Here is a 25661-nt window from a genome sequence, read left to right as displayed (position 1 = left end):
AATGCTGCTTGCTGTCGGTAACAACTCAGGATCTCATCCAAAATAGCTAGCCGAAAGGTATTATTTGGATTCCTTGATCCTGTATAAGTACCTAAGATCTACTCAGCGAATAACCAATGTGGGACTAAATACACGTCCGCACGGGCCCTCACACTGTCCTCAACAAAGAAAACACCAGAGAAATCATCTTTGAGATATGTGGAAGGTATCTTAGAGGTTGCTTTTTCTGTACTGCTCATTCAAAATCCTCAAGTCATATCCTATTGGACTGCCCTTTCATATCTCCTATCTGGGATTACTTTTGTTCTATTTTGGGGTTCTCAAACCCTCCCGGAAACTTGCAGGATCCTTGCACCTAATGGATTCCCTCATATTTTCAGAAATGTATGCATAAAGCTGTGTTAATGTTGGTGGCTGCAATTCTAAGGAGTATCTTGACTGAAAGGAACTCCAAGAATTTTTCTTCACAAAGAGCAGCCTGCCTCAACATTGCTCTTAAAGGTGTTTCTCCTTCATTGATGCTCATTTAAAGACCTTCCTGGATTTGGCAGAATATTGAACAAAATCAGAACTGCTTGCTCTTGCTGCAGGTGCCTCTCGCCTTAGCCATGATGGGATCTGCTCTCCTTCAATTCTTAATGCATGCTGACGTGATGGTTTGTGCTCCTTTGAAATTCCACCGCGATGGATTCTTCTAGATGATTTTTCTAAGCAAAAAGGTGGGCCTTTTGGATCCTACCAATCTTGTGTTGCCCCATCGTTCTGTTTTCACTGCCTTTTGGTGCGTCATTTTGCAATGATGGAACCAATCTTCTTATTGATCCTTCTGATTTCCAGTTTTTGAGCTAAATCAGACTTCTCGGGGGTTGCTGTTTATGCATCTTTGGCTCTGAAATATCTGAAGACTTGTGTTTTATCTATAAAACCTAAGCCTTTCTGCTGTCTATTATAACCCTTTTCCATGAGTCTCAAGGGAGTGGTCTTTGGATGAGAGTGTTCTGCAATCTTTTTCAGTTTTCTTCTGTTTTGTTACCTTGTTATCTTCCTACTTTATCCTCTATTATACTGTACATTCCATCCACCCTCTGTAAATTTTCTTTCCTCTACAATAAAATTGTGGTGATTAAGGGGTGACTCCTTAGTCTCCTTTTCATCAAAAGAAAACAAAAAAAAAAAAAAATCTACCAACTATTGCGACAAGGTTCCTACCATTTGTAGTCAAAACTGTTTTAGTCAAATGCATTTATGTATCCCGTCCAACTTCCCTAGGAATAACTATTGCTAAGAAAGTCAAATTTATTGAGTTATAGGAAGATGAATGGCCATCTAATTGGTCATCCATCAGCAATCGCCATAATGACTGCTTCAAAATTGGATGGTTTTGCATGATAATTTCTTAAAGATTTAATGTTTTTTCTTCTTCTTTTTCTTTTTTTTTTTTTTGCCAAGAATCCAACAGAGAATAGGTTGAACAAATTCGTTATTTGTTTGTAGTTTTGCAGGATGGTGTTGTGAAATGAATCACCTAAAAGCAATGTTACAGTCTTATGATATCAAGGGTATCTCCGCCTCAAGTAATATAAAATTATACATAACATAGAATAAATTTAAAACAAACACTGCTTTAACGGAATCCAACCTTTGCCTTTTTGTGGACCACCGAGAGGAGAAAGAAATATCACCTGACTTTCCGACATTCAACTCCATACAAAAATATATAGAATAAAATCCAAGTTCATCCCGTCTCCTTGGAGAAATTGAAAATCTCAATCCTTCCAACTCAAAAATCAAAAGTGGACACTCTAAATTGAGAATACATATCGGTGATCATGATTCATGGATCATACAACACGTTTGCACCAAAATTTAATGGATATAGATGCTTCCAAATTATGAGTCATACAAAATATCATATCGAGCCATTAAAATAATATATTCTTGGAATACTTGATGCATAAGCAAATGATCTTGAAAGATAGGATCCTTGCTTTCAAAGTAGTTTTTAAAATATAGATCATAATCAATAGTGTGGATTCTTCATTTGAAATCTCCACTATTAATTTTAGATTAGCAGGATTGAGACATCAATGCTTTCAGAATGAGAGTAGGCTAACTCTTAAAATCCACTTATTAGATAAAAAGATAAAACACTAATTTAGTATACATCCAATCTTTACTTTTATTTTCTCCTTTTTCTAGCTTGGCGAAGTGAAAGCTAAGGCGACGCAGGAAATCGTAAAAAAGCAAAGTGTCTGCTAAATTTTGTTTCATTAATATCAAATATATAGAACAATAACCACAAATATGCACCATCAATCCAACTTACCCTGATTAATGTGGTATTGCACCCTAAATGATCTCATTTGCATCACTACTCCATAATGGATGCACACACAGCATCACTCCATGTTCCTCACAATACACATTCCTTTTTTTTTTTTGAAGGAAAAAAACCATGTGTCCTTTATTTTTTTGGTTCGTTTAGGTGTGGAAAATGCAAGATTGGTCGGCCGAAAACCAACAGCCCGTGAATATGACCTCCCCAACCGCGCCCAAAGTTGCGCTCACAGTTTCACACCGTAACAGCAGGAGCCTCCAAGCTGGCCAGCGATACACGTACACCAATCAACCGCTCCAGCACCATCCGATCTCGATCCAACGAACGCCTTCGCGTCCGCGGCTCCGATGCCGGTCTCCAGCGGGGACTACCATGACGCCACGCGAGCGTCACCGAGATCCTCCACGCGTCAGCGAGACAGTGGCCCTGATTCTGGTCAAAACGCCGGTGCTCCCCCTGGACACGTATCGGCGGATGGCGATGGAGAAGGAAAGTTTGAAACTTTGACCGCTGTTCCCCCACGTGACTGTCGATCGCCAGCGGTCGCTGCCGCATCGCCAGCGTCCCCCATTGTGGCTGTGGACTATTCCACCACCCTCATTATATTATCATCTTCCTTAAACCCTATATTAACGAATAATAGAAAACAACATAATTATAATTAAGAATAAATAAATGATATAAGATAGTAGCCATGCCAAGGTCCTCCCATCCACCTATCCATTTATCCTTGCATCAAAACAAAGAGGGAAGACCAAACCTCCCTAAGCTTTCTTTCTTCTTCGAACTTCCCTCTAGCCCTTTCTTTGCTGCTACCTCTCTTTCTTTCCCAGTTCTCTCTCTAACACGCTCTATGTCTGGGGAGAAGAGAGAGCTCTACCACCATGAACACCACTTCCATGATGATCTCTCGCCGTTTTTCTCCCAGAGGCCTGGCCCGGGTGCACTGCAAGAGTTACAAGGCTTCCATCTGCAAGCAGCATCACCATACATCAGCTTCACCGACTACCTGAGTGGCTCGTCGGATTATGGCTTGCTTACCAAGACCTTTGATACGTCGTACTCATCGCCTGAGCTGTTCGCTCCCCGCGACGGGGGGTTGGTGAAGCGAGAATTGGTGGCGGATACTAATATTGGTCCTAATTTGAATGTTTCTGCTGGGGGTGGTGATGGGAGCACGACGCCGCTCACTCCCAACTCTTCGTTCTCTTCGTCGTCCACTGAGGCAGCAGGTGAAGAGGACTCCGGACGGTGTAAGAAGGATCGGCAGAAGGTGGTGGAGGAGGAGAAGCAGCAGCTTAAAGGGAGCGAGGAAGGGGGTGACAAGTCTAAGAAAGTGTAGGTTCTGATCATATATTCCTTTATTTCCTTTTTTTGAGTTTTTAGTTGGATTAAAATTCTGAGTTTTTTGCCATTCGGTGGATGCTGACACTTTATATAGATGTCCAATTGAGGTCGATCAAGAGTGTAATGGTGAATTAGACATGCTTTTTCTGGTCCCCTTTCTTTGGTCATTCTTCTATCAGGGTGAACTACTAGGGTTTCTCACCTCGCCTAACAAAACAAAACTTTCAGGTTTTCTCAAGTTCCGTTGAATAAAAGGTTTCCTTTTCCCTCTTTGCTTTTCTTCCCTTCTGTTTGTTAAATTTTTTATTTCCAACCTTTCATTTAGATGCTTAGCTAGACTACTTTCAAGGTAGGTGTTAATACAATAAGACTCCAGATCTGTTATCTTTTCCGGTAGGCCTTTTCAAGTGCTTCTTGTTGGGGGTGCAATTTGAGATCAAAGATGGATCTCCAAAACTGGAACGAAACAAAGTAACAACATAAGAAGTTCCATAGAATGATGTGATTGTGTAGAATAGACCCTGGAATAAGTCATGAAATTGGCTTCAGCTGAAATCAGTGGATGTGAGATCATTCGTGTAATACTTGGTTTAATTTTTCGAAAAATTTCTTGAACAGGAGCAGACCAAGGAAGAAGGCAGAGAAGAGACAAAGGCAGCCACGCTTCGCTTTCATGACAAAAAGTGAAGTAGATCATCTTGAAGATGGATATCGGTGGAGAAAGTATGGCCAGAAGGCAGTGAAGAATAGCCCTTATCCAAGGTAGGTCTACTGCACTCGTTTTTCCAAATCTTCCCACTGTTCTTACCATAGTAGCTGTGAAGTAGTATATGCTCATCTTGTTCAATTGCATCAGTAAGTACTGCAGAAGTCTTTTTTTTTCTTCTTTACATTGCACAAGTTAATTTCTATATTGAATTGTAATTCTGATGGCAGGAGCTATTATCGGTGCACGACACAGAAGTGCTCAGTGAAGAAGAGGGTGGAGAGATCATATGAAGATCCGACAATCGTGATCACAACGTACGAAGGTCAGCATACACATCAGAGCCCTGCAACCATTCGAGGGAGCACACACATCTTAGCGCCTCCACCAACAGTGCCGACGAGCTTCCGCCAAGACTTTCTGATGCACCAAATGCCTCAACTGAGCGCTAGAAGCCAGCAAGGGGAAGCAAACCCTAGCATGTATCTGCCAACCTTACCTCCTCTTCAGCATCCACAGTTCCCCGACTACGGTCTCCTGCAAGACATTGTTCCGGCCTTCATCCACAACAAGCAGCCATGATTACACTTCATCCCACCTTCTGCTTGCTTGTCACACTTATCTCTAGGCCTCTACGCTTGTTGTACATGTACCTAATTCTAAGAGTATGTATGGACTTACCTAGTATGGTATAGATGGAGCAATGAATTTATCTATTTGACTGATTCAAGTGGAGAATATTAATTCTTCCTGATTTTTTGATAGCCCATCTTAGATTGCTATGTTAAAAGCTAACGGCAGTGTTTCCATTGAAGGAGACTGCTGAGTTTGGTTATGAGCATTTAATGGTACTACAGACTGGTGGAGGATTGGGACGTGGTAGTTCTAAAGGACAAGGAAAAGGAATCGTTGTTTTTGGTGCTACTGCATTAAATGATTCGTGGTAGGAATGGAAGGTGAGGTCTGGGCAAATCATGGTTGGTCTTGTCCTTGTTTGGTAGCTGAAGTTATTGTGGAAACTAGAACAGATGAGTTATTTATGGAAGGGAAATTTAGATTTATGTTGTTTTCGGAGAAGTGCTTCCAAAATTTGGATTTATGCCCTCTTCTTGATCACAAGCAATCATACAAACAGAAAACTGATCATTCACACATAATTACACCTACCTTAGTCACTATATACCCAATGCAAGGAGGTATAGTACTCTCTCTCGCTCTCTCTCGCTTGCTCGCTCATTCATACAACCATTACAGTTGAAGGTACATATTTATGTCTGGTTATGATAAGTGATGAGTTGTCGTTAGAGTAGTCGTGGGATTTTTGAGTCTTAGGAAGGACAAGCAGGATACCTTATATATAGAAGTCTCCGAAGAGCTAGGGACGAAGATGCAGCAGTTGTTAATTCTAAGATCTTGGACTTCATGACGTAAGTTCATATTTCCTGCAAGTGTATGACCTATTTCCCTCTGTAATGAGATAGGATCAAGGCTGTAGTCTCAAGAATTGTGGAAGGGAGACAGGTGGATTGCAATACTCAGATGTCTAGTATTTTTTGTCTCTCAATTTATTGTGGCCGTGTGAATACTGTCTATAGGGTTCATTCTTGATGGGAATTTGCAGGTCTTGTGTTGGTTCATGTCAGCTACACGTAAGGGCTGCAAATGACATTCTTGGAAGACGTGCTATAGTTTTTGTAAAAGATTTGCTTGATTTGCTTGGGACACGAAAAATTGTAAAGCAGTCCGATTTCTAGTGCGTTTTTTTTTCTTTACAACAAAAAAAAGGTTAGCAAATTATACTTCTTGACATCTCCTATTGTCTTTCTTTCGCAGCTATCTTGTTAGTTATAAAATATATTTTGATGTTAGTTTTTCTTTGTATTCTTCATTGCACAGTATGTCTTTTGGTCCTCAAGAATGATGATGTATAATAATTAATAGTGTGTATGTACACTTCGTTTGTGTATTTTCTTCTTGAACATTAATTATTTGGAGCAGAAATTAGGAGGGATTTTTTTTTTAAAAGTCTGGATTATAATCATGGAAATCTATGGGGGTAATCAGCTTTTCCAATGGCTTGAGATTGGATATAGGTAAAGATATCCTTCGACATTTAGGAGCCTCTTTGAAAATGAAGGCCATGTTAACTGAACCATTAACTTGATACCAACACAAATATGAGCAAACTTACTTATAAAACTATACATGAGGGAAAAAAAATGACCTTCTGTGGTCCTGAATGTGAACCTAATTCGTTGAGAAGAAAAGGAGGCAAAATACGTACCAAGGACTCAAACCAAACAAACCATGCAGTAACGAGTTTTCAATGAGAAATTTACTAACTACTAGGTAATGCTTGTTTATCAGTTTAACGTATCCAGCAACTTTCAATTACTTGAATCAGGTAAATTACACTGAAATTTGTAGCTTAAGGAGAAAATGGGTCTCTCGAATTACTTGAATCAGGTAAATTGTTTTCACTGGAAAGTTATTCTGTTTTGTAGAGTCTCTACAATTCTCAACTTACATAAAGCATGCCTTTTAATCAAATCCACAACTGTCTTGGTTCTTTTGCTTGTGGCACACCCAACTTCAACGACAAAGGCGTTTTTATCCACTAAAATGTTTAAAATCTTACCATCCATAATAAAGGCGGAGAATCTGGAAGACAGAACACATAGCCATAGCCGCCAGCGTGCTTCCTTTTCTTCCCTTTCTTATGCCCTGTTATTTTATTCTAATCTCCTATAGAATCCGATTCTGATCCAGATATGGGATTTTTCATGAACATCATGTAAGAGGTTAGAATAAAAAAATAAAAAAAATAAAATAATCAAGGCATATCTTGAGAGCCCTGAGCAACCATCGACGATCACTACAGTGATATCCTATGGAAAAAGAAAACACAAAAATAGATTGTTTTCTTTTCCCCTTTGATGCCTGTTTCCTCAAAAGAATAGGTGCCCTTAGAAACATAAAGAGCCTTGATGCCCAATAGGTCCGCCATTACAAAACCCATTGATCAAAATAGACCTACACTAACACTCACCATAGACAATATAGCTCAAAATAATCACATAATTATAAATTAATTATGGGTTCTTTAAATATTTATTTAACAATAACTTAGCCCATATTACGTAATAAATCAAAATAAAATCAATCCATAATCAATGGAAGCCAATGTTATAAGAGATTCTAACACATCACACCAAGAGTAGCCTTGTTAGTTGATGATTTCAATGGTCCCATGGCTTGTGCTTAATTTGATCCATGTGTTCTGGTGAATTCCTAAATAAGACATTAAATTCGTGATGTGTGTGTGTGTGTGAGAGAGAGAGAGAGGTGAGGACGGTTGTGGGAAAAAGATGCTCTGTTAGCGCATGCAACCATGAAAAGCAACACGAGGAGATGTGCTTTAGATTTTAAGGTGGGCTTGACTGTTCTTGCGTTCAAGCATTTTGATGGGAATAAAGTTCGGCCAAGATACTGGTTAAAGGTCTAATAGGATAGAATAAGAAGGGAAGGTGGAGGGGAAGAAATTATCAACATAACACTCACCGACCGCGCCGAGAAAAATAATCTCATGATAGCCCAATAATATGGCCCAAAGACAACAGAGGCCTTGTTCCTTGGGATCACTTTATCCATATAGTATACTATATAGACATGTGGTGGAGTTGGGCTGGGGCCCCATGACAGAGCAGAATTGTTTCCCTCACAGTCCACAGATAGGGCTTATGGTTGGATGCACACGTGTGCAGAACTGTTGGAAACTTTCAATGGGGCCAGCCCAAAATGATATATGATTAGGATCATGGGCCAGAGTATTAACTTCCCTTCTCGGAAATTAGAGCAGTGTATGCACAGGTGCTGGCATTGAGTTTTTGGCATGTTCATTTCCATGGGATCCACCTGATATCGATTTGGATCCGGTACGAATTAGGGTTTCATATATTACTATTTTGTATAGACTCGACCTCAAACCGACCTAACCTAACCCGATCCATCGGCACCTTTAATACACTTCAGTGAAAAGCACCTACATACTTTATTAGCTCAAAAGGCTATTCTCCATCAGTAGTCTATATGTTTTGATATTTGTGGCTTGGAAGAGAACATAGATCGTGTTCTTATATTATGTACGGTGGCTACATCAACTTGGAAATTTCTTCATGAGGAGCTTTCAGTTGATGTCAACTTTGATTCCATTGACTCTATACTGGGATTTATTGTAGATGCTTGCCCTACTCAGTTTAAATCTACGATATCTTACTGTGGATGGATGCATGTTATAGAACTCAAGAAATGCAAGGCATTTTCAATACTCAGTTTCTAATCCTAGTCAGTTAGCTTCGTGGGCAATTAGTTGGCTATCGGAATTTCATAAGATGTCAAAAGTGATAATTACATTGGACCTAGGACACTGGGATACCTACAGCTCCAGTAGCTTACATAAAATTTTGGTATGGAGGTTCATTAGATACCCCCATCCCTTGGTATGGTGAAGAATAATTTTGACGGATCCTTTCAACAAGGACAGATTGGTTCTGGATTTTTGGTGAGGAACCATCTTGGTCATGTTTTACTGGTAGATTTCAAAGTGTTTAGGAATACTTCAGTACCTTTATCAGAGTTGCATGCAGAATCATTCTTGAAGAAGACTCTGCCAAAATTATTAACTAAATCTAAAAGGATTCAACTACCAGGCAAGATCACCCCTTACTCCAAGATATTGGCCAAGCTATAACTTGTTTATAGCTCTTTGAGGTACATCATAGGGAGGCAAACTATCCTGCAAAATTGGCTCGCTGAAATATATTCAAATATGGATTTTATTGGCATATCTTCTTTCCACCATGATTTCTCCCAGTTGACTTATAATGCCCTGGGTGGAAGCTATTTACATTTCTTATAAATATTCTTCGGGTCTTTGACCTCCCGGTTTATCCAAAAAAAAAAAAAAAGAACCTACATGCAATACAAACCAAGGACTTGCAACACGAACCAAGGATTTACATTTCATCACTAATTATATTAGTTTTTCTGCGACCAACAAAAAATTCATCATAAAAGAAGGTTGTTAGCGATGATTTAATTCCCCATTAAAATTCATTTTTGGTCATTAATTCTTTATCAAGCCGTCATTTTTGGACTTTTCAACGATAATTTTTCAATCTTTTGCCACAAACAAAATCAGCATTAGTGTTTGCCTTTAACAACTATTCACGTTTTGTCACTATATATAATAGTGCTTTTGATGACATTATATTTTGATCTCTAAAATTTTTAGCCATGGGGATTTAGTGACCCTCTAGTGATAAAATATTTTTGGTTACTACAATCTTTTAATGATGAAAGTAAAAAATTTTATGGCCAATTTTTTTTTTTTGGTAAAAATCTGGATTTTTGTAGTATTGCATGGGCCTACATGATATTTATGAGATTAATGCTGAAAAATTAAAGCATTTGCAAATCACATATAAGCAATTTTCATCTAAAATTTAAGCATTTGCAAATCACAATTGACTTTATAACAACAGCATAAGTTCGGATACAATAGGACAGTAGTATCATGCTGCTAACTCTCATTAACTGTTTTCACTTTAAATTAGAAAATTTTGATGGTCCAACCTATAGGCAGTGTTAGATACCCTCACCTTTTCTCAGAAAAAGGGGCATATAATGGCTCGTAAAATCTAAAAACAATTTAACGACATTATAACTAATTTTAACATTTTTTAACTAGATAACCTTGATTATATGAAAGATTGATATTAAAAGTTTGAAAACTCATAACACGTTTATGTCCATTATACGAACTTTGGTCTTCCGGTCATCCATTGCCGGCTAATGCGAAAATGCAAACTATAAGTCGCATGAAAGCCAACCCAATTGACTTTCACACTTCGAAACACCCGTTGAATTAAGGCCATGCACATGTTTTTAAATTGAGATGCAAGCGAGTCAAAAACATCAGAACTTCTTGTCCAAGGACCTTGTACAGAAAAGACGCTATGCTTGACCTGTTGCAAAGCCTTGGTCGGCCACCCGGTGGGCTACCCTTATGTTACGTACCGTGATGTTTGATAGAAAGAGCCATGAAGTACGTCGATGGCAATGAAAACAACAATGGGAGACTAGTTGCCTCTACTGGGGGCATTAATTGTACGGTTAATGGTGATGCCAATTAAATGGAATTGGACCGACCATCAAAGACCATGGAGGGAAGCTGGAGTTCGTGGAGGAACAACCTTCCTTCCTTCCCCTGGTCATCCCCATCTGAAAATTATGTTTGAGAATTCCAAGTCTTCCAAGGACTTAAACTTACCTATAATTAGACCGTAATGGCCGCACCTAAATTTGATGATCCATGAATGCGTGCTTGCAAGCGAGACTTACCTGCTCTTGGCATTAGTTCAAGCAACTGATCACTGGGGCCATTGAGAGCACCTCCCTTCGCAAACAAAAGTTGGCAAAGGTTGGACAAGAACACCATAGTACCAACTAAGTGAACAGTAATTTTTCCAAAAATGTGTGTGTTTGTGTGTGTGTTTTATATTTTTTTACTTTTAACGTTCCCTTATAATATTGTATAAGGATTCCCCCAAAAGATAAAAGTTTATTCTAAAAAGAATCAGTCAAAGACTGGAACTATCTTCTTCTTATAATAATGGCATTATGGGAGTCCACTATAATACGGGGACAGTGTTATGGAGGCTTCGGTATGTAGTGTGAAGACGTGGATTTCCTTTGCTTTATGTCAAGAATTTGGGTTAGGTCAGCCTAACTAAACCCACTTATCTAGCTGTTGAAACTTTAAGCATGACACGTATTCACGTAATTATGAGTGTGCTCCTATTGAATTGGCCCTTACCCTAGAATGATGTAATGTTATGCGATGCGACTTGACTCAGTTGCATTGATATGTAAAAGAAGAAACAATGATTTCAAACTTTCCCAACAAATGTGTTCCACGCCGTATGCCATCTTTGCTCTCCATCAGTATGTTTTTTTTTTTTGATTAAACAAAGTCACAGGCAACTCGCGTGCGATTATTTTAAGCTCTCTTGACATCCAAGTCAAAGCTATACATGTCCAACTGGAGCCTATGCGTTTGGTGCGTGCAACGAAAGTGACGCAATTAAATTTGCGCTGATCTAATTGATGATATACCCTCTAAAGTCTAAATAAGCATTTGCTAATTTTTATTCAGCTACAACCAAAAAAGAAGGAATTTTTTTATCAAATAATATAAGTTTATGGATTAAGACAAGCATAACATCCACGGACAGTGTGTGAACACATGCCATGATTTTGTGTGCTGATAATGGAAAGGTCAACCAATACTAGCACTTAGCATATAAAAACATGTGAGTTTTGATTGAGATTAAATATTTGAATATAGTGGCATTCTCCTTGGCGATTATGTAATTTAGTGGATATTGTTCAGGATTTAGTGGCAAAGGAGAAAATGCACTTAGTGTTTGGTTACGGTTTAAAATTTGGAGGGACAAGAAAAAATTATCTAGATAAGTTTGGAAGAATAAGAGTTATTTCGTGAAATAGAAAATTTGCTTGTTTGGTTGAATGAATAAGTTTAGGGGTTATTTGATCTGGAAAGATACGATGAGAGAATGGTATTGTTTTTTTTGGAATGGTTTGGAGTTGTTGAAATATCGACACCCTTTCTCCTCTAGCTTGTCTAACCTACACTAATTCTACTCGATGGGACTAAAATTTTATTAAAGTAAATTAGCATAGATCGATTTAAAGATTTTTGTGATGGAAATGAGACCCAATATAGTTTGGACATGTATATAAAGGTGCCCTATATTAAAAAGTTACATGGAACAAAATTTCATTTCATGATAGAATTATATCATATACACATTATTGACAACCCATATGCAACATTGTGAATACAATTATCAAAATACACAATTGATAACTCATGACAATGAAATATTTGCGGAGAAAATTATACATTCTACATGTCATAATACATACAGACAATTTCTAACCCTCACATGTAGATAATGACCTGCAATAATGAGATATTTCGGTTATATGACTAGCCATTAAGCCCTGCTGAAAAGAATGAGGTTTGTCATTGCATATACGACTATAACATATACAACTTAGAAATAAGTGAATACAATATTGTCTTGATAAGCTCTATTTCATGCTCTCCCACCAACTCAACCAACCAAGTTGCATGACGAAACCGACCTCTGCATTCGATGGTGAATTGCTCAATTGACCTTCCCATTGAAGAGAAAGCTCAGAACCGCAAAAATTATTATCTGATTGTATAGGATACATACCCGAATGGATTGTATTGCATGCTAAAGTCTATCATTTACTGGTCAGCCATCATCACGTCATCCGAGGGTTACAACATTTTAGCTTCTAAAATTACAACCCATTATGTTGTAGACATCCTAGAATCCTACATTTTGCAAATTGTAATAAAAATCATTGCAAATGAAGAGGATGCATCATCATACAACTAAACCCCTATTCCATGGGGGTTGGCTGAATAGCTATATATGGTTTTGACGGCCGACTATGAAGGCAAATTTAAAATTAAGAGGATGAATATCATTGCATAATTTAAAATGAAGGCTCGGACCATGAAAACTTTCTCATTATGGGTCTATATAGGTGCATGCCCTATCAAGTGTTGATCGGTGAATCACGGTATTGCCAATTATGTGCCATGTATGCGCTACTAAGCACCAATCAATGAGTTGTAACGATCTTAACTGCATGCCATAATGTGGCAAAGCCCTAAGAGACTGATATGTCATCATCGTCTCATAAGTGTAGATGCAACGATTGCCAATTTGACCATCCAATCACATCCCATTAGAATAATGAATCTAAGGAAAAAAAAATGTAAACGTACAGATATTTCAACAAAAAATATCAACACTCGACCCTGAGAAGTATAGTACTAATAAGTAGTTGTTAAAACATCTCACTCCAAACACCTAATTTTGGGGTGAGGATCAGGCTTATACACTAACAATAATTATCACCTTCTACTGGATATTTATTTATGTACCACTAATAACCCACAGTAAGGTACATTAATTTGCACAATTAGCATTGAAAATATAATGTTGATGCTATCAAATTTTAATATCATATGGCCCCAGAAGATGCATCATTCAAGGATAACCATGCATGACATATCATGCATATCTACATAGCCATATGTTGCTGCTAACCAAGAATAGTCGAACAAGCTGAGAACAGGTTTTTCACCGAAAATCCAAGAACACCACCACGAGCATGGAAAGGACAAGCTAACCAAGGATTAATCTACAAGCTTGTTAAATCATGATGCAGATCCATCTAGGTAAGAAAACATGAAAAAACAATCCATCACAGAGCATCTTCTTCCATTCATAGCCCTCTCAGAATTTATATCAACCATGCTGTGGTAAAGGATGGTGCCATCATCTATAAAGAAAATCATAATGCAGATCCTTATAGCAACAAAAACCGAATCAATGATCAATCCATCACCTCCATCGTATCCCAAGATCAATCACAGACAGGAATCAAGCAATACGCATTACTTGGGCAATGGAGGAGACGAAGACCAAAACAAAGGCAACAAGGTATATATAAAGCTGGTGCAGTACCTCTCGCCACCGTTGACAGTTGTTTATACCTTGTCGAGGTATATAGACCTGTTCCTCGCCCCCGTATTTTGGTATCTGACAAGAATCCCATGGAATAAAAATTTCAGTGTTTGATAGGAATACCACAGAATGAATGAGCCTCTATGTCGAAATACAAGATATACTGGCATTTAGTGTGGAACATGTATTAGAATTAGAGTATTGAGCTAACCAAAGCCAATTAATTAGTAGTATAGGTAGCCCTTTTTCAGAAGACCTGATCCTCCTGATGAAGTTCATATTCTAATCCATACCTTCTAGTAAATAACAAAGAGATCTCACCAACTTTTGTCAATTGACACACTGAAGAACGAAACGCCACTTGCTACAAATAATTAAATCCCTCATGGAACTACGATTCCTCAATCGGTCTAGGAAATTTAGCTGTATGTCTCTCAAATCTATACCATTATAAATGGATCCCGCATATGCATATATCCCTAGGTATAACGTAAATCCCAGGGTGAATAAAGGTTCTTTGCTTGGCAAAATTCTTTTTTTTTCCTTCTTTTCACTCGAAGCTGAACTTTGGGTTCGTCAAATCCGGCAGCATAACATGCAGCACATAATTGAAGACAAAACTGTCTTCGACAAGACTCGGAAAAACACAACACCAAGCACTTGGAAAAAGATAAGCATTCCACTCAGCCAGTGGCAGCAGGCATGCCATTGTGCACCAAACAATAACCTCACACGCGACTGCTTGCTTTCTACGAACATTGGCTTTTAGCCAAAACAGCAGCAAAACTAGTGGCATCAGCAATCAAGGTTTTTCTGCAAAGAGGACCATGCTACTCCAGATGCTGGTTTTCTGTCCTCCGATCCTTTAAATGACATCAAGAATCACATACAGTAGTAAGTCCTGTGCCGCTCTGGGACAATCCATCATCATTAGAAAGGTTCAATAAGCAGTACCCTTGTCTCTCTTAGAAATTTAAAAATTACACATTTTACATTACAATGCACATCAGTCATCTTAAACAGAATAGAATTTCAAGTACTTGGATAAATAGATATCATATAAAACAGACTAAAGAGATATGAGGTTCCAAAAGGCAGACAAGTATTACATGAGCTTGGAATATAATATAGGATGCCCGCTAAAGAGAGGTGCAGCTAAAGACATCACAAAGGATTTGACAACATCATACTATCACACAACAGCCACTCTCCACCAACCGTCCGCATATAGAGGGGAAAATAGAAGACACAGCTATGGAGCCCAGACCCCAAACTTAAGCAGCCAAATCCCACGGGCAACACCGGAGGCCCACCGGCAAAGCAAAAGCAAAACCCTTTTCCTCCTCTGCTGCTACTCTTTTACCCTCAATGAGAAAGATGCCGACACCTTCCCATGCTCTAATCATGCAGCATGATATTATAGTCGAAGTATGTCTTATCATTCTACAGACATGGCAACAGACAGCAACAATCACAAATTAACTTATCAGAAACTTCTAATAGAATAGAACACCTTCTATTTTATTTCTCCAGAGGTAGTTTCGAGATCACCTTGTTGCTCACCACTTATAGTCATCGAAATTCTGTATCCCAAGCTGCTTCATTTCCACCTTGAGGGATTTCAGATATTTAACAGCTTCATCAAGGACAGCAGGAGTATCCAACTGATCTCCTCCAGGTATGATTCCTCTAAGAGCTTTCACCATCTTCCTCATTCTCTCCCTTTTCCTCTCGTCGCTGCTCGCTCCACCAGAGGCTGACGTCTGAGTAGAAGCAATGTTTGACTCCAGACTCCTCATCGAGCAAGAAGAATCCAGGGAACTGCCTCCCCAGTTGCCAGGAGTGCGTCCAGTGCTGACGACATCATCTTCTTCATAATCATCTTCTTCTTCCTCCTCTGAACTCAGTAATGCATCAATTTCTTCGGTGTCCTCCTTGAGAGACGATGAGTATTTATCATGGTTATCATTTTTGCCTGTACTTCTGCCACCCACTTCTGCATGGGCAGCACAGATATTGAAGTTCGGGGAATTGAACTTGTGGGCCAAGGCAGGATGAAACATGATCCGGCTTTTGTTATCTGTCTGGTCAAATATGATGAAGTTCTTTGGGCAGGTTTCAGAGGGCTGAACCTCAAATCCATTAAGAGGACTGGCAAATCCATGCTTTGCCCCTGCTAGGGTGGCACCAAAAGCAGGTGCAGCAGGGGCACCATAGGCATAGTGACCACCCAAAGGGGTGTTATGACTATAATCACCCACTTCATATGCATCAGGAAGGGAGGACCTTCCAGAGAAGAATCTTGAGTCTCTCTGCATGTGTCCCTATCAAATGGTGGAATACTGAGGTGCTGCTACCAGTGACGACCTGATTGTTTGTAAGTATAAATATTTCAGCTTTCGTATTACACGTCTCAAAAGAAGCTGTTGGATGCTCCTAATGACATGGAATAGATGAGCCACTGAATTATACCAAGCTCATGTGGTTAGAAAAGAGTATGTATACCGAGCTAGTCTTCTTCCTGATCTCTTCTACAATTTAGTTGTCTTCCGAAAGATCAATGGACAAAGTAACAAGGCAAGTCTACAGGTGTATTAGCTCAACTTGCATTCAAACTACGTGACAGGCTTAAGCAACTGACGGAAGTACTCAGCCTGTCAATTTTAAAGAAGATGTCAATCCAATTACAATATATAGATCGGATGGAGAGTCAAATAACAAAGAAAATAAGAGGTTAAACCAGGCATAATTGATGATTTGTACAGTCAGATATGGAATAGAAACAGAGTACATGTATTAATCTAATAAAAAAGAATCATACCCTAACTACAGATCATCAATCCTGAAGTTTATCGTACCAAAGCAAAAACATTTATGTGCGTACAGTGTGTGCATACGTGTGAATATATTAATTTGTGCAGGAGGTCAGTTAGGAAAGAGCCATCAGGCAACATCTCAAGTTTAGACATGAGAGGTCCCTTAATTCAGTGCAACTAATATCAAACCACACAAGAGAGTTAAATACATCTCAGCCAAAAATATGAAACTACGAAAATATATCACTAAGTTATTTATAACATGGATGTGTTTGGTCATCATTCTGTTGTAAAAGCCAATTTGAAAAGCATATGTTTTAATATTTTGTTATTTAGTCCTTTGGATCCCCTGTTCTAAAAACTAATAATTCAAGATCCCATATTTCTTTATGGGGAATCAAATATTAAAACAACCATGTGAGCATTGGAATATTAAATCTCCAAACAATGCATTTAAAGAAAAAAGAAGTTTAAGACAACATATTCTATTAAAAGTAATCAAAAATTGATACAACAGGAAAAATAGGTGAAAAAAGAAATACACCGAAAGAGTGAAGAATCACCTGACAAACTTGCATCAATTGGTAATACACGATGATTCTAACATTCATTGTGATCTCCCCAACTTCCTTCACTGTTTGATATCTCTTCAGAGTAACTGCAACGTACATTCTCACCTCTTCAAAACGCAGAATGCCCCAAAACCTAACACAGAGGATCTCCTCTTAATGAATCAATTTGCAGACTTCACCTGCAAATTCCAGAGAATAAAAATATTAAGTTTCATAAAATTCCTGGAAATATTTCCTATCGTACAACAAATTCAACAAGAACTGAGAATTGAAGCATCAAAATGCAGCCTTGACCAAACAAAAATCTGTAAGTAAATAAGGCGGCAGTAAAAAAGAGACCATACACAATAACCCGGAAGAAGACGCCAAGGCGAACACAGTTCCTGCTGCTTCTGCAATGAATTGAGAATGATGGCACCCACGGCATGCTGATCTATCTTATCTCCTTCCTTCAATCCTATTTTACAATCAACTAAATTCTCCTCCAATTCAGTAATAAGACGTATACCACCGAATGAAATTATTTATCAAAACAGATAACCAAAGGGAGAAAAAAATGGAATTAAAGACTCTCCCATCAATTTTTCAAACAAAAACGCTACTCAAACCAAGCAAAAAGCTACAAGATTTCTATTTCATTGAACTTATATATGTATTTTGAAAAACAAAAACAAAATTCGAACTGCGAGCTTATCAAGCTCTAATTAGCAAGCGGAACACCGAGAGTCTCGCATAAAATCCAGATCTACAGCAAAAAAAATGTAACCTTTCCCCAAAAACCCATGAGAAAAGGGAAAAAAAACTAAAACACGGATATTACCAAAAAAAAATCAGAACAAAATTTCTATCAAAATAACAGCGGAAAAACCCAAATAGGAAGTCATAGAATCAAAACCTGATGACATAAAGCTTAGCAATCTAGTTCTAGAGCACTTACAATAGGGGCTCGAAATCGAGGAGGGGGAACTCAAAATCGGAACTTCGACGCGCTTTTCGGACGAATTCGAAAAGCTCTCCCACCGAGACCCGAGGAGAAGGAGAAGAACTTAGGAAAAGGCCAGACTAAAGTTCGGGGCAAGAGACAGAGGACGGTAGAGATATAAGATGAAGGAACCCCCGGGAGGCTAATGGCTAACCCTAGGGTTAGGTTTTTTGTTCCCTTTAATTAACCCTGGGTTTCTTTCTCTTTTTGCCTTTTCTCTTTTTCTTTTTTCGCTTTAATTCGATTGGATTAGGTTAATTAAAAATCAAGTGAATTAATAAGATAAGGGGGATGGACCGAAGGGGGGATCCACCGAGATGGATAAGAGGATTTTGAGCCGTTGGATCGGAGGCCTCGGGAGTTGAGATCTCGCGTGGATCCCGGACCAGGGGACAGCAGTCGGATCTAGTGCGTGCCGCAGTAGATTGCGGTGGGGACCGCCGGGGGGACAGGGTGGCACGTGGGAGATCGGGGTTCGTGCGCTAGTGTCGGGGATAGCATTTGATGGTTCTGGTCGGATTACTCAGTTGGGTCGGTGAACAAAATTTAGTAATCTGACGGCGAAAATAATGACCGTTAACGGCCGTTATTTCTCGCGTTACATTTTGCGAGACGGTAGCTCGTGCAATCCACGTGAGACATAGTAGTTTTTTCTTTTTAATTAATGTAAATATTATATATGTGTGTGTGTGTTCAATGAACTCGTTGATTTTTTTTTTTTCCCAAACAGGATAAATTCCAAAATGTTAAGACAAACAGAGTGGTTTTCTTTCATAAGTATCTGATGATTGTATAAAGGAGCGCGTATTGGCAATCTTGCCTTTATTGGGTAAAATTCATAGTTTGTAAGAGTGGTAAGTTCCTAGATTTGAATCTTGTATGGTATATCCTCATATATTTGAGCTTGAATAACGGTGCAAGTTGGTCCCCTTTTTTTTCTCAAAAGGATTCAGAATTTTTTTGATATAATTCAGCTACCGTAGATTGATACCAGTTGCCACATATGCCCGTCCTTGGAAAGTAATCAAGTATACATACATATGCGGGCGCATGCACAAGAAATCTGGAGCTTAACAAAAAATAGATAATAAATTCATACGTAAGGCTTTTAGAAGTTTTCCTAATGTATGACCAGCCATTTGAAAAAAGAGGCAAATCAGGTGATGAACTGGGCCCAAATTGTGGGAGCATCTATTACAATTCATGTTCTGGAAGAGCATATAACCTGCCGATCTTGGAAAACTTTTATCTTGGGACCAATTTCCGTCGGATTGTTCCAAAAACTAGGCCAATGACCTCAAAATTGAATACTTGCATTTGACAATTTTGATCTGACTTCAATTGGAGAGCGCATCCGGAATTGAAACAGCTGCGGTTTCCCCTTTGAATTAAGCTCAAACAAGCAATTATCAAGTCAATTGTTGATTATTCACAACCTTGATTATGACTGTCAAGGCTCAAGACCTTAAACATGGGCTCAACCAACCCAACCTCTATAACTTCCAACAGTGAACCTAATCTTTGCTAACCCAACATGGGCTCATGCTGAGATTTCTCCAAACCAACACGACAGATATATTCAGCTAGTATTGGAAGAAAAGGACCAAAATACTGTACTGATAATTATTACCTGGCTCCTCTTCTCCAAGGAATTGTTAAAATCTGCACATCTTCGCCCTATTTGAGAAGATAATAGAACACATTTATCAAGCTCATTGATTGGTAATTTTACAACAGACTAAAACACAAACAATTTCTCCAGCAAAATAGACAGTATGCATGTCTAGCGGTGTCATTATGGACCAATGAGAGGTCGGAACCATAGAGATCAGCAAAATTCCCCAAGTAAGCCATGACATCATCTCCGCCAGATGGATTTATTTATATATTTTATATTTTCTAACACTTTGATCCCCAATTTGACGATCAAGAAGCCATCAAAACAAACAAGAACGGAGGAAGAAAATAAAACAAGTCCAACCCAAGTGCAAGAGACAGCGACTATGAGGAAGGGACAAAGCTAAAGCAACGAGGAGAGAGAGACACAGTTATCGTTCTCAAAAATAACCTAATCCTGCTGAAATTCTTGGAGCAAAGGGGGAAGAAACTTCTATAAAGAAAATCTGAAATCAAGAAGTCCATAAATTCTGCTAGAATAAAACCCTAGATTTCTTACCAGAGTTGAGGAAGACGGAATTCCGATCGATGAAGACGAGAGGATTGGCTAGCGTTCTCATCACCGATAAATGCCACGGAGAAGAGGCGACATCTGCATCCTAATGGCGCCGGAAGCTGTCGGAGAGGAGACGACTCCTTCGTCAATCGGAGCCGCCGAGAGGATACGACGCCTTCATCGATCAAAGCGGCCGGAGAAGAGACGACGCCTCGCGCCCGTGATCCACCTGGCAATCCTGGGGGGACGGGGGCCTATTTATTGGGTACTTATGGCGGTTTGGAGTTTTAAGCTAACCCGGGTGACGGAAGTTGTAGCGGGTTTAGAAAAAATGGAAATGGGCTCGGGTCGCTGCACGAACCGATTCGGCATGAACCTCTGGTTCGGAGGAAGATGGATCGGAATTCGGAAGTGAAAGCGGTGGGGGTTTGGGGATTTGGCAGGCTATTTTATTTTAAATAAATTGACCAGAATTTGACTCGGTTTTTTTTTATTTATTGAGGTTGCGGAGGGGTTTTTTGGGTTTCATCTGATCATTTCAACCCGATTATAATTTGACTGGGTTCAGATCAGTATTTTGCGATCTGATCCACATTTAATCAGGCGAACACGGTCTGATCCAATGCATGAACGAAACAAGGTAATTGGGAAAATAAAATTATTCGCAAATTGGAAAGATAATAAATAAAGAATACTTATTTTTGCCTTTCACTTTTATTTTTGAGCCTGTAGATAGAAAAGAACATAATATGGCATTTATAGAACTGAATTGAGATAACCGGCCCAACATGGCCCATATTGGATAGAACTCGGTAAGCCCGCCGACTTCAGTCTAAAATTCTGAAAAAGAAAAAAGAAAAACAAGAAGAAAGAGATCGAAATGGGGGAATCTCAATCACCTGCTTCCGATCGGGCGTGCAAGGCATAGCCGGTGCGGGTTCTTGAGGCCGGTGCGAATGATCGACGACCGTTGGAGCCGCCCCCAACCGTCGAATGGCGGATATAAACCTCGGAACCGTCAACCTTATTTTCCACCTTGTCCCCCACTATTGCTCGATTTAATCTCCTCTTTCCCTATGCATGATCCATCGCCGAGATGGTGGTCAAAGAGCCTTATTTTCTATTTTACCTCTCGCCAAAAAGTACACAAAATATATTGTAATAAAATTTTTAATTTTAGGCATTCTTTTTCATTGCCCAATGAGATAGAAGGTTTTTGCATACAATAACCAAATGCAAGGTTGAAAAATAAAAATCTAATCGGCATCTCCGAAAGTTTCAACAATAGATTCATTACCCTAGATAGAAGATTTTTGCTACAAAGCATTGCCAATCTCACAAGTTAAGAATGCGTCCTTCTCACCAAAAAAACAAAAAGAAGTTGAGAATATATCCATGGAGCGAACTCAATTGTTTAGAATCAAATTCTCGATCCTGTTATTAATATTACCCAAGCAGCCATACTTGATGCAGCAACTAGGCATACACAGCGCATGGATGCTAAATTGCCTGAGAAAGCGATGTCCAGCAATATTGCTATCCTTAATCAGTTGGTTAGGGAAAGCCCCAATATCCTTCTTGGCAAAACTCCACTTAATAACACATCCCTCCACACTGCGGTGATATAGGAGCATGAGCGATTTGCAAAAGAGCTCTCTTCAAGCAACCCATCCCTCCTTTTGACCACAAACTCAAATGGAGAGACTCCATTGCATATCGCTGCTATGGGTGGTCATAACTCTATGGCCACTTTTTTCATTCAGGTTGCATCGCAGGTGCCTTGTAGTGGCGGCGATATAAAGAGAGGCAACCCTATAAAACATATGATGATGACAACAGATAAGAAGGGAAACACTGCTCTGTTCCATGCCTTGCGGCATGGCCATGACAGCCTAGGCGTTGGAGCTGCTGCAGGTGGAGCCCAAGTAGTTAGAATTGATCGATATCAACCATGAGTCGCCAATGTACATTGCAGCTCATAGAGGTTTAGCTGATGTTGTTACAATATTGTTGTGAATTCCTTCATCTAATCATGGAAGATACGATGGCAACATTGCTCTGCATGCTGCTACTATTTCCAGGCATTCAAGCAATTTCTCTACTACTTCTATTCCTTCTCCTATATCAGTTGCCTATTTTTTGACATGTATTAATTCCCTACAGAAGTTACTTCGACAAACTAAGGCTCTGTTTGGCGGAACTGTTGGCAGTAGAGCCTTTAGAAATAGAGTTTTTTGAAATAGTGCTTTTATAAAAATCTATTTATTGTTTGGTAACTATATTTTTAAAGTATTGTGAAACTTTAATATGTATTTGACAAACAAATTGAGAAAGTACTTTTGGTATGATATGAAGAATATTGCATAGTTTTATACAATAGAGCATAATAAAATATAATATATATTAATACATAAATACATGATATATGATATAGTATAATATTATTGTAATATAATATAAAATTATTCTAATATAGTTAATATAATATTGTATATTATAGCAAAATAATATAACATAATTCGATATTATATAACACAACATATTAATGTATTATAATATAATATAATGTAATATAATATAATATATATAGTATAACATAATATTTTGATATAAAATATTATAATTATTATCATTATATATTAATATTTTGTTAATATAATATTTTTAAGAACTAATCTTTATGAAAAAATATAGAGGCACGCTATCATACTTAGAAAAGTAAGATTTTACAATTCTTTTCTTTCCCATGCTTTTTTTGTTCGAAACGATGGATAAATAAATAAAAAAAATAATACCTTGATCACATAGCAAGAGAGAAAGTTAAGGCCGATTAAGGTTCTTTGTATGTTGGGGCTCCTCCAGATTTTTTTTTCGTGTATTATGATATGGAGGAACACTTTCTGTAATTATATAATTTTATCATAGGTATTTTGGTCTTAAATTTTTTTTTATAAATCTAAAACAACTTTATGATCCGTGGTAAAAGTACTTTTCCGAAGAAGCTTCATTTTGGAGCTTTTTCTAAGTAGATATTTTCAGTTTTCTAGAAAAGCTAAAACAACTTTCTAATTTTTTTACCAAACTCCTCTATTCTATCCAAAAATATTTTTGGAGGGTCAGAAAGTACTTTCTCGCCCACCAAAAGCCCCGTTAAATGGGGCCTAAATCTTCTACACACATTTTATGTCTGAGCACCAGTGTGTTTGTGAAACCCAATGGACTGGGTCTGATCCACTTGACCGATCGAGCCAATTTATGGGCCAAGCCTCTCGTGCGATGCACGTGACGAAAGCAGGGAAGAAGACTTGGCTAGGAGTCTTCTTCCTCTCCGATCACGTCAAAGATTGGGAAGCTCTTCGTGACCCAAAGACCGGCCAGATAAGACCAGATTCGGGCCTATTTAAAGACCTCCTCCTCCTCCTTGAGTTCCATCAACAAATAACTAATAAAATCACCACAGATTCCAAGAGTTTCTTCCTCCAATTTTCATCGAAAAGAGGCATTGGATCTTCGTCGGAATGAGGGTCTGAGAAAGATTTCGGGATTAATTAGATCTATTAGTTGGATTACTTTTGCAAAGTAAGTAATGACCTGTCTTTTTTAGATTCTTCATTTATATAATATTATTTTTATATTGAATAAATTGTTAATGGACTTATATGTGATTTATGAATTTTACAAGATTGTGATTTAAATGAAAAATAGATATATAAATTGGAGTAATATTTTTTGGGCTATTGTTAAATTATTTACTATTCTTATATCGTATATGTATATTTTGATTGAATTATGATATATCTATTATTTTATAAAAAAGAACTTGGATATGTATTAGATCTGACCTCTCGGCCTAACTATATTCTGAACTCTGCCAATTAGGGGTTATGCATTGGCACTGCTTATTTTTAATTTTAGCCCCACCACAAGATTTAAATGTGGTATTCGGGTCCACTCCGCAGGGTATAAGTGTGGTATTTTGACCCACTTCGCAAGATATAAATGCGGTATTGTAACCCACTCCACAAGGTATAAGTATGGTTCTATTTTTTCTCTATAGTTTTTTAGCTTATGTACAAGATGGACATGTAGATCAAACATCCAAACCAACAATTATTTGGATGTCAATAAGTCATCTGTCGATATCTTTATAAGCCAGTAGAAAGAGAAAGTAATGCAACAAAAGAGAAGGTGAAGAACAATTGGTGCAATGGAAAAAGGCCCTCGTTCTTGGTTTTTAGAAATAATACATTGCAATAAAAAATAGATTACGTTATCCTCGGGATTTACGGTCTACTTGATGGTTCTTGGGCCGGCTCAAGCCCATTTCCAACTCTAGTCCTAATAAATGAATCTCTCCACTAGCTTATAACTTCGTTAGCTTAGTCTAGCTTGGCCTCGCGGCATCTCACATAAGTGAAACGATCGTTACCTCGAGGTAGTTTTCCTTTAATTGTTATCACAGTTTGTTTTTTTTATCAAAACTCTTGATATTTTTCAAATTTGTTTTATAAGTGACCATGGTTCTTTGCGAGATTCTTAGATTATATACTAGAGGATTATTCAACATTTCTTTTTTAAGCTTTCAGCATCCTATGCCATGCGCCATACCCCACTGATGGTGTTCAAACCATTCTACATTAGCTTTTGGATCATGCTAGGATCAAGATACAAATACTAATCTAAATATCACTGTCCATACCACTGCAATATTATCCATGTAGATGGATTTTATCATCTCCTAATTAAAAATTACTATAATTATTTTGTTGCTATGGTATTTACGGAATGAACCTAGCATAGAACCACATATAATGCATAACGAAGAACTCCAAAATAGAAGACTAAAATTGTAGCTCAATCTCGATTTATATATTGAAATGTGACAATGCTTTTCTAAACATAAATAAATTGTAGAATCATGCCCATACATAATGTAGGACAAACAACATAGAGCTGAAAAGATTTAGTGATTATAACCAGAACTTAGATAGTGATTTTCTTTCCATTTTATGTTTTTATCATATTTAAATATTTTTTGAAAAGTTAGTCAGATGATTAGAATATTTTAGTA

At 38.2% G+C, this 25661-nt stretch overlaps 2 protein-coding genes across 5 annotated transcripts; one reads left to right on the top strand and one right to left on the bottom strand.

The window, feature by feature from the left end:
- Positions 1-3037: 3037 nt before the first annotated feature.
- LOC103713231 (WRKY transcription factor 28-like) lies at positions 3038-5121 on the top strand. Its single transcript, XM_008800087.4, has 3 exons — positions 3038-3676; positions 4304-4447; positions 4622-5121. Exons 1-3 carry the CDS (start codon positions 3192-3194, stop codon positions 4971-4973), a joined length of 981 nt encoding a protein of 326 aa, XP_008798309.2. The 5' UTR covers positions 3038-3191; the 3' UTR covers positions 4974-5121.
- A 9865-nt stretch (positions 5122-14986) lies between these two features.
- LOC103713232 (transcription factor bHLH144-like) lies at positions 14987-20821 on the bottom strand. 4 transcript variants are annotated; one of them, XM_008800089.4, is made up of 5 exons: positions 20594-20821; positions 20048-20094; positions 17780-17907; positions 17427-17614; positions 14987-16701 (listed from the first exon to the last, which is right to left on the bottom strand). In XM_008800089.4, exon 5 carries the CDS (start codon positions 16363-16365, stop codon positions 15607-15609), a length of 759 nt encoding a protein of 252 aa, XP_008798311.2. In that variant the 5' UTR covers positions 16366-16701; positions 17427-17614; positions 17780-17907; positions 20048-20094; positions 20594-20821; the 3' UTR covers positions 14987-15606. The 4 variants fall into 4 exon arrangements, with proteins under 4 accessions (XP_008798311.2, XP_008798314.2, XP_008798312.2 ...); XM_008800092.4 differs by lacking the exons at positions 20048-20094; positions 20594-20821 and adding an exon at positions 18373-18546 and having other exon boundaries at positions 14987-16414; positions 16553-16701; XM_008800090.4 differs by lacking the exons at positions 20048-20094; positions 20594-20821 and adding an exon at positions 18373-18544 and having other exon boundaries at positions 14987-15490; positions 15599-16701.
- Between the last annotated feature and the right edge of the window lie 4840 nt (positions 20822-25661).

The sequence above is a fragment of the Phoenix dactylifera genome, chromosome 11 (genome assembly GCF_009389715.1).
Source record: "Phoenix dactylifera cultivar Barhee BC4 chromosome 11, palm_55x_up_171113_PBpolish2nd_filt_p, whole genome shotgun sequence".
In the NCBI taxonomy this organism is placed as follows: Eukaryota; Viridiplantae; Streptophyta; class Magnoliopsida; order Arecales; family Arecaceae; genus Phoenix; species Phoenix dactylifera.
This window is presented reverse-complemented; position numbering and strand designations above follow the sequence as displayed.

Bases quoted from the DNA above. Each gene is read 5' to 3' on its own strand.
- LOC103713231 (XM_008800087.4), top strand. From the start codon at position 3,192: ATGTCTGGGGAGAAGAGAGAGCTCTACCACCATGAACACCACTTCCAT. The intron at 3,677-4,303 runs GTAGGTTCTGAT...TTTCTTGAACAG, and splicing joins GGTGACAAGTCTAAGAAAGT to GAGCAGACCAAGGAAGAAGG. The intron at 4,448-4,621 runs GTAGGTCTACTG...TTCTGATGGCAG, and splicing joins AAGAATAGCCCTTATCCAAG to GAGCTATTATCGGTGCACGA.
- LOC103713232 (XM_008800089.4), bottom strand. From the start codon at position 16,365: ATGCAGAGAGACTCAAGATTCTTCTCTGGAAGGTCCTCCCTTCCTGAT.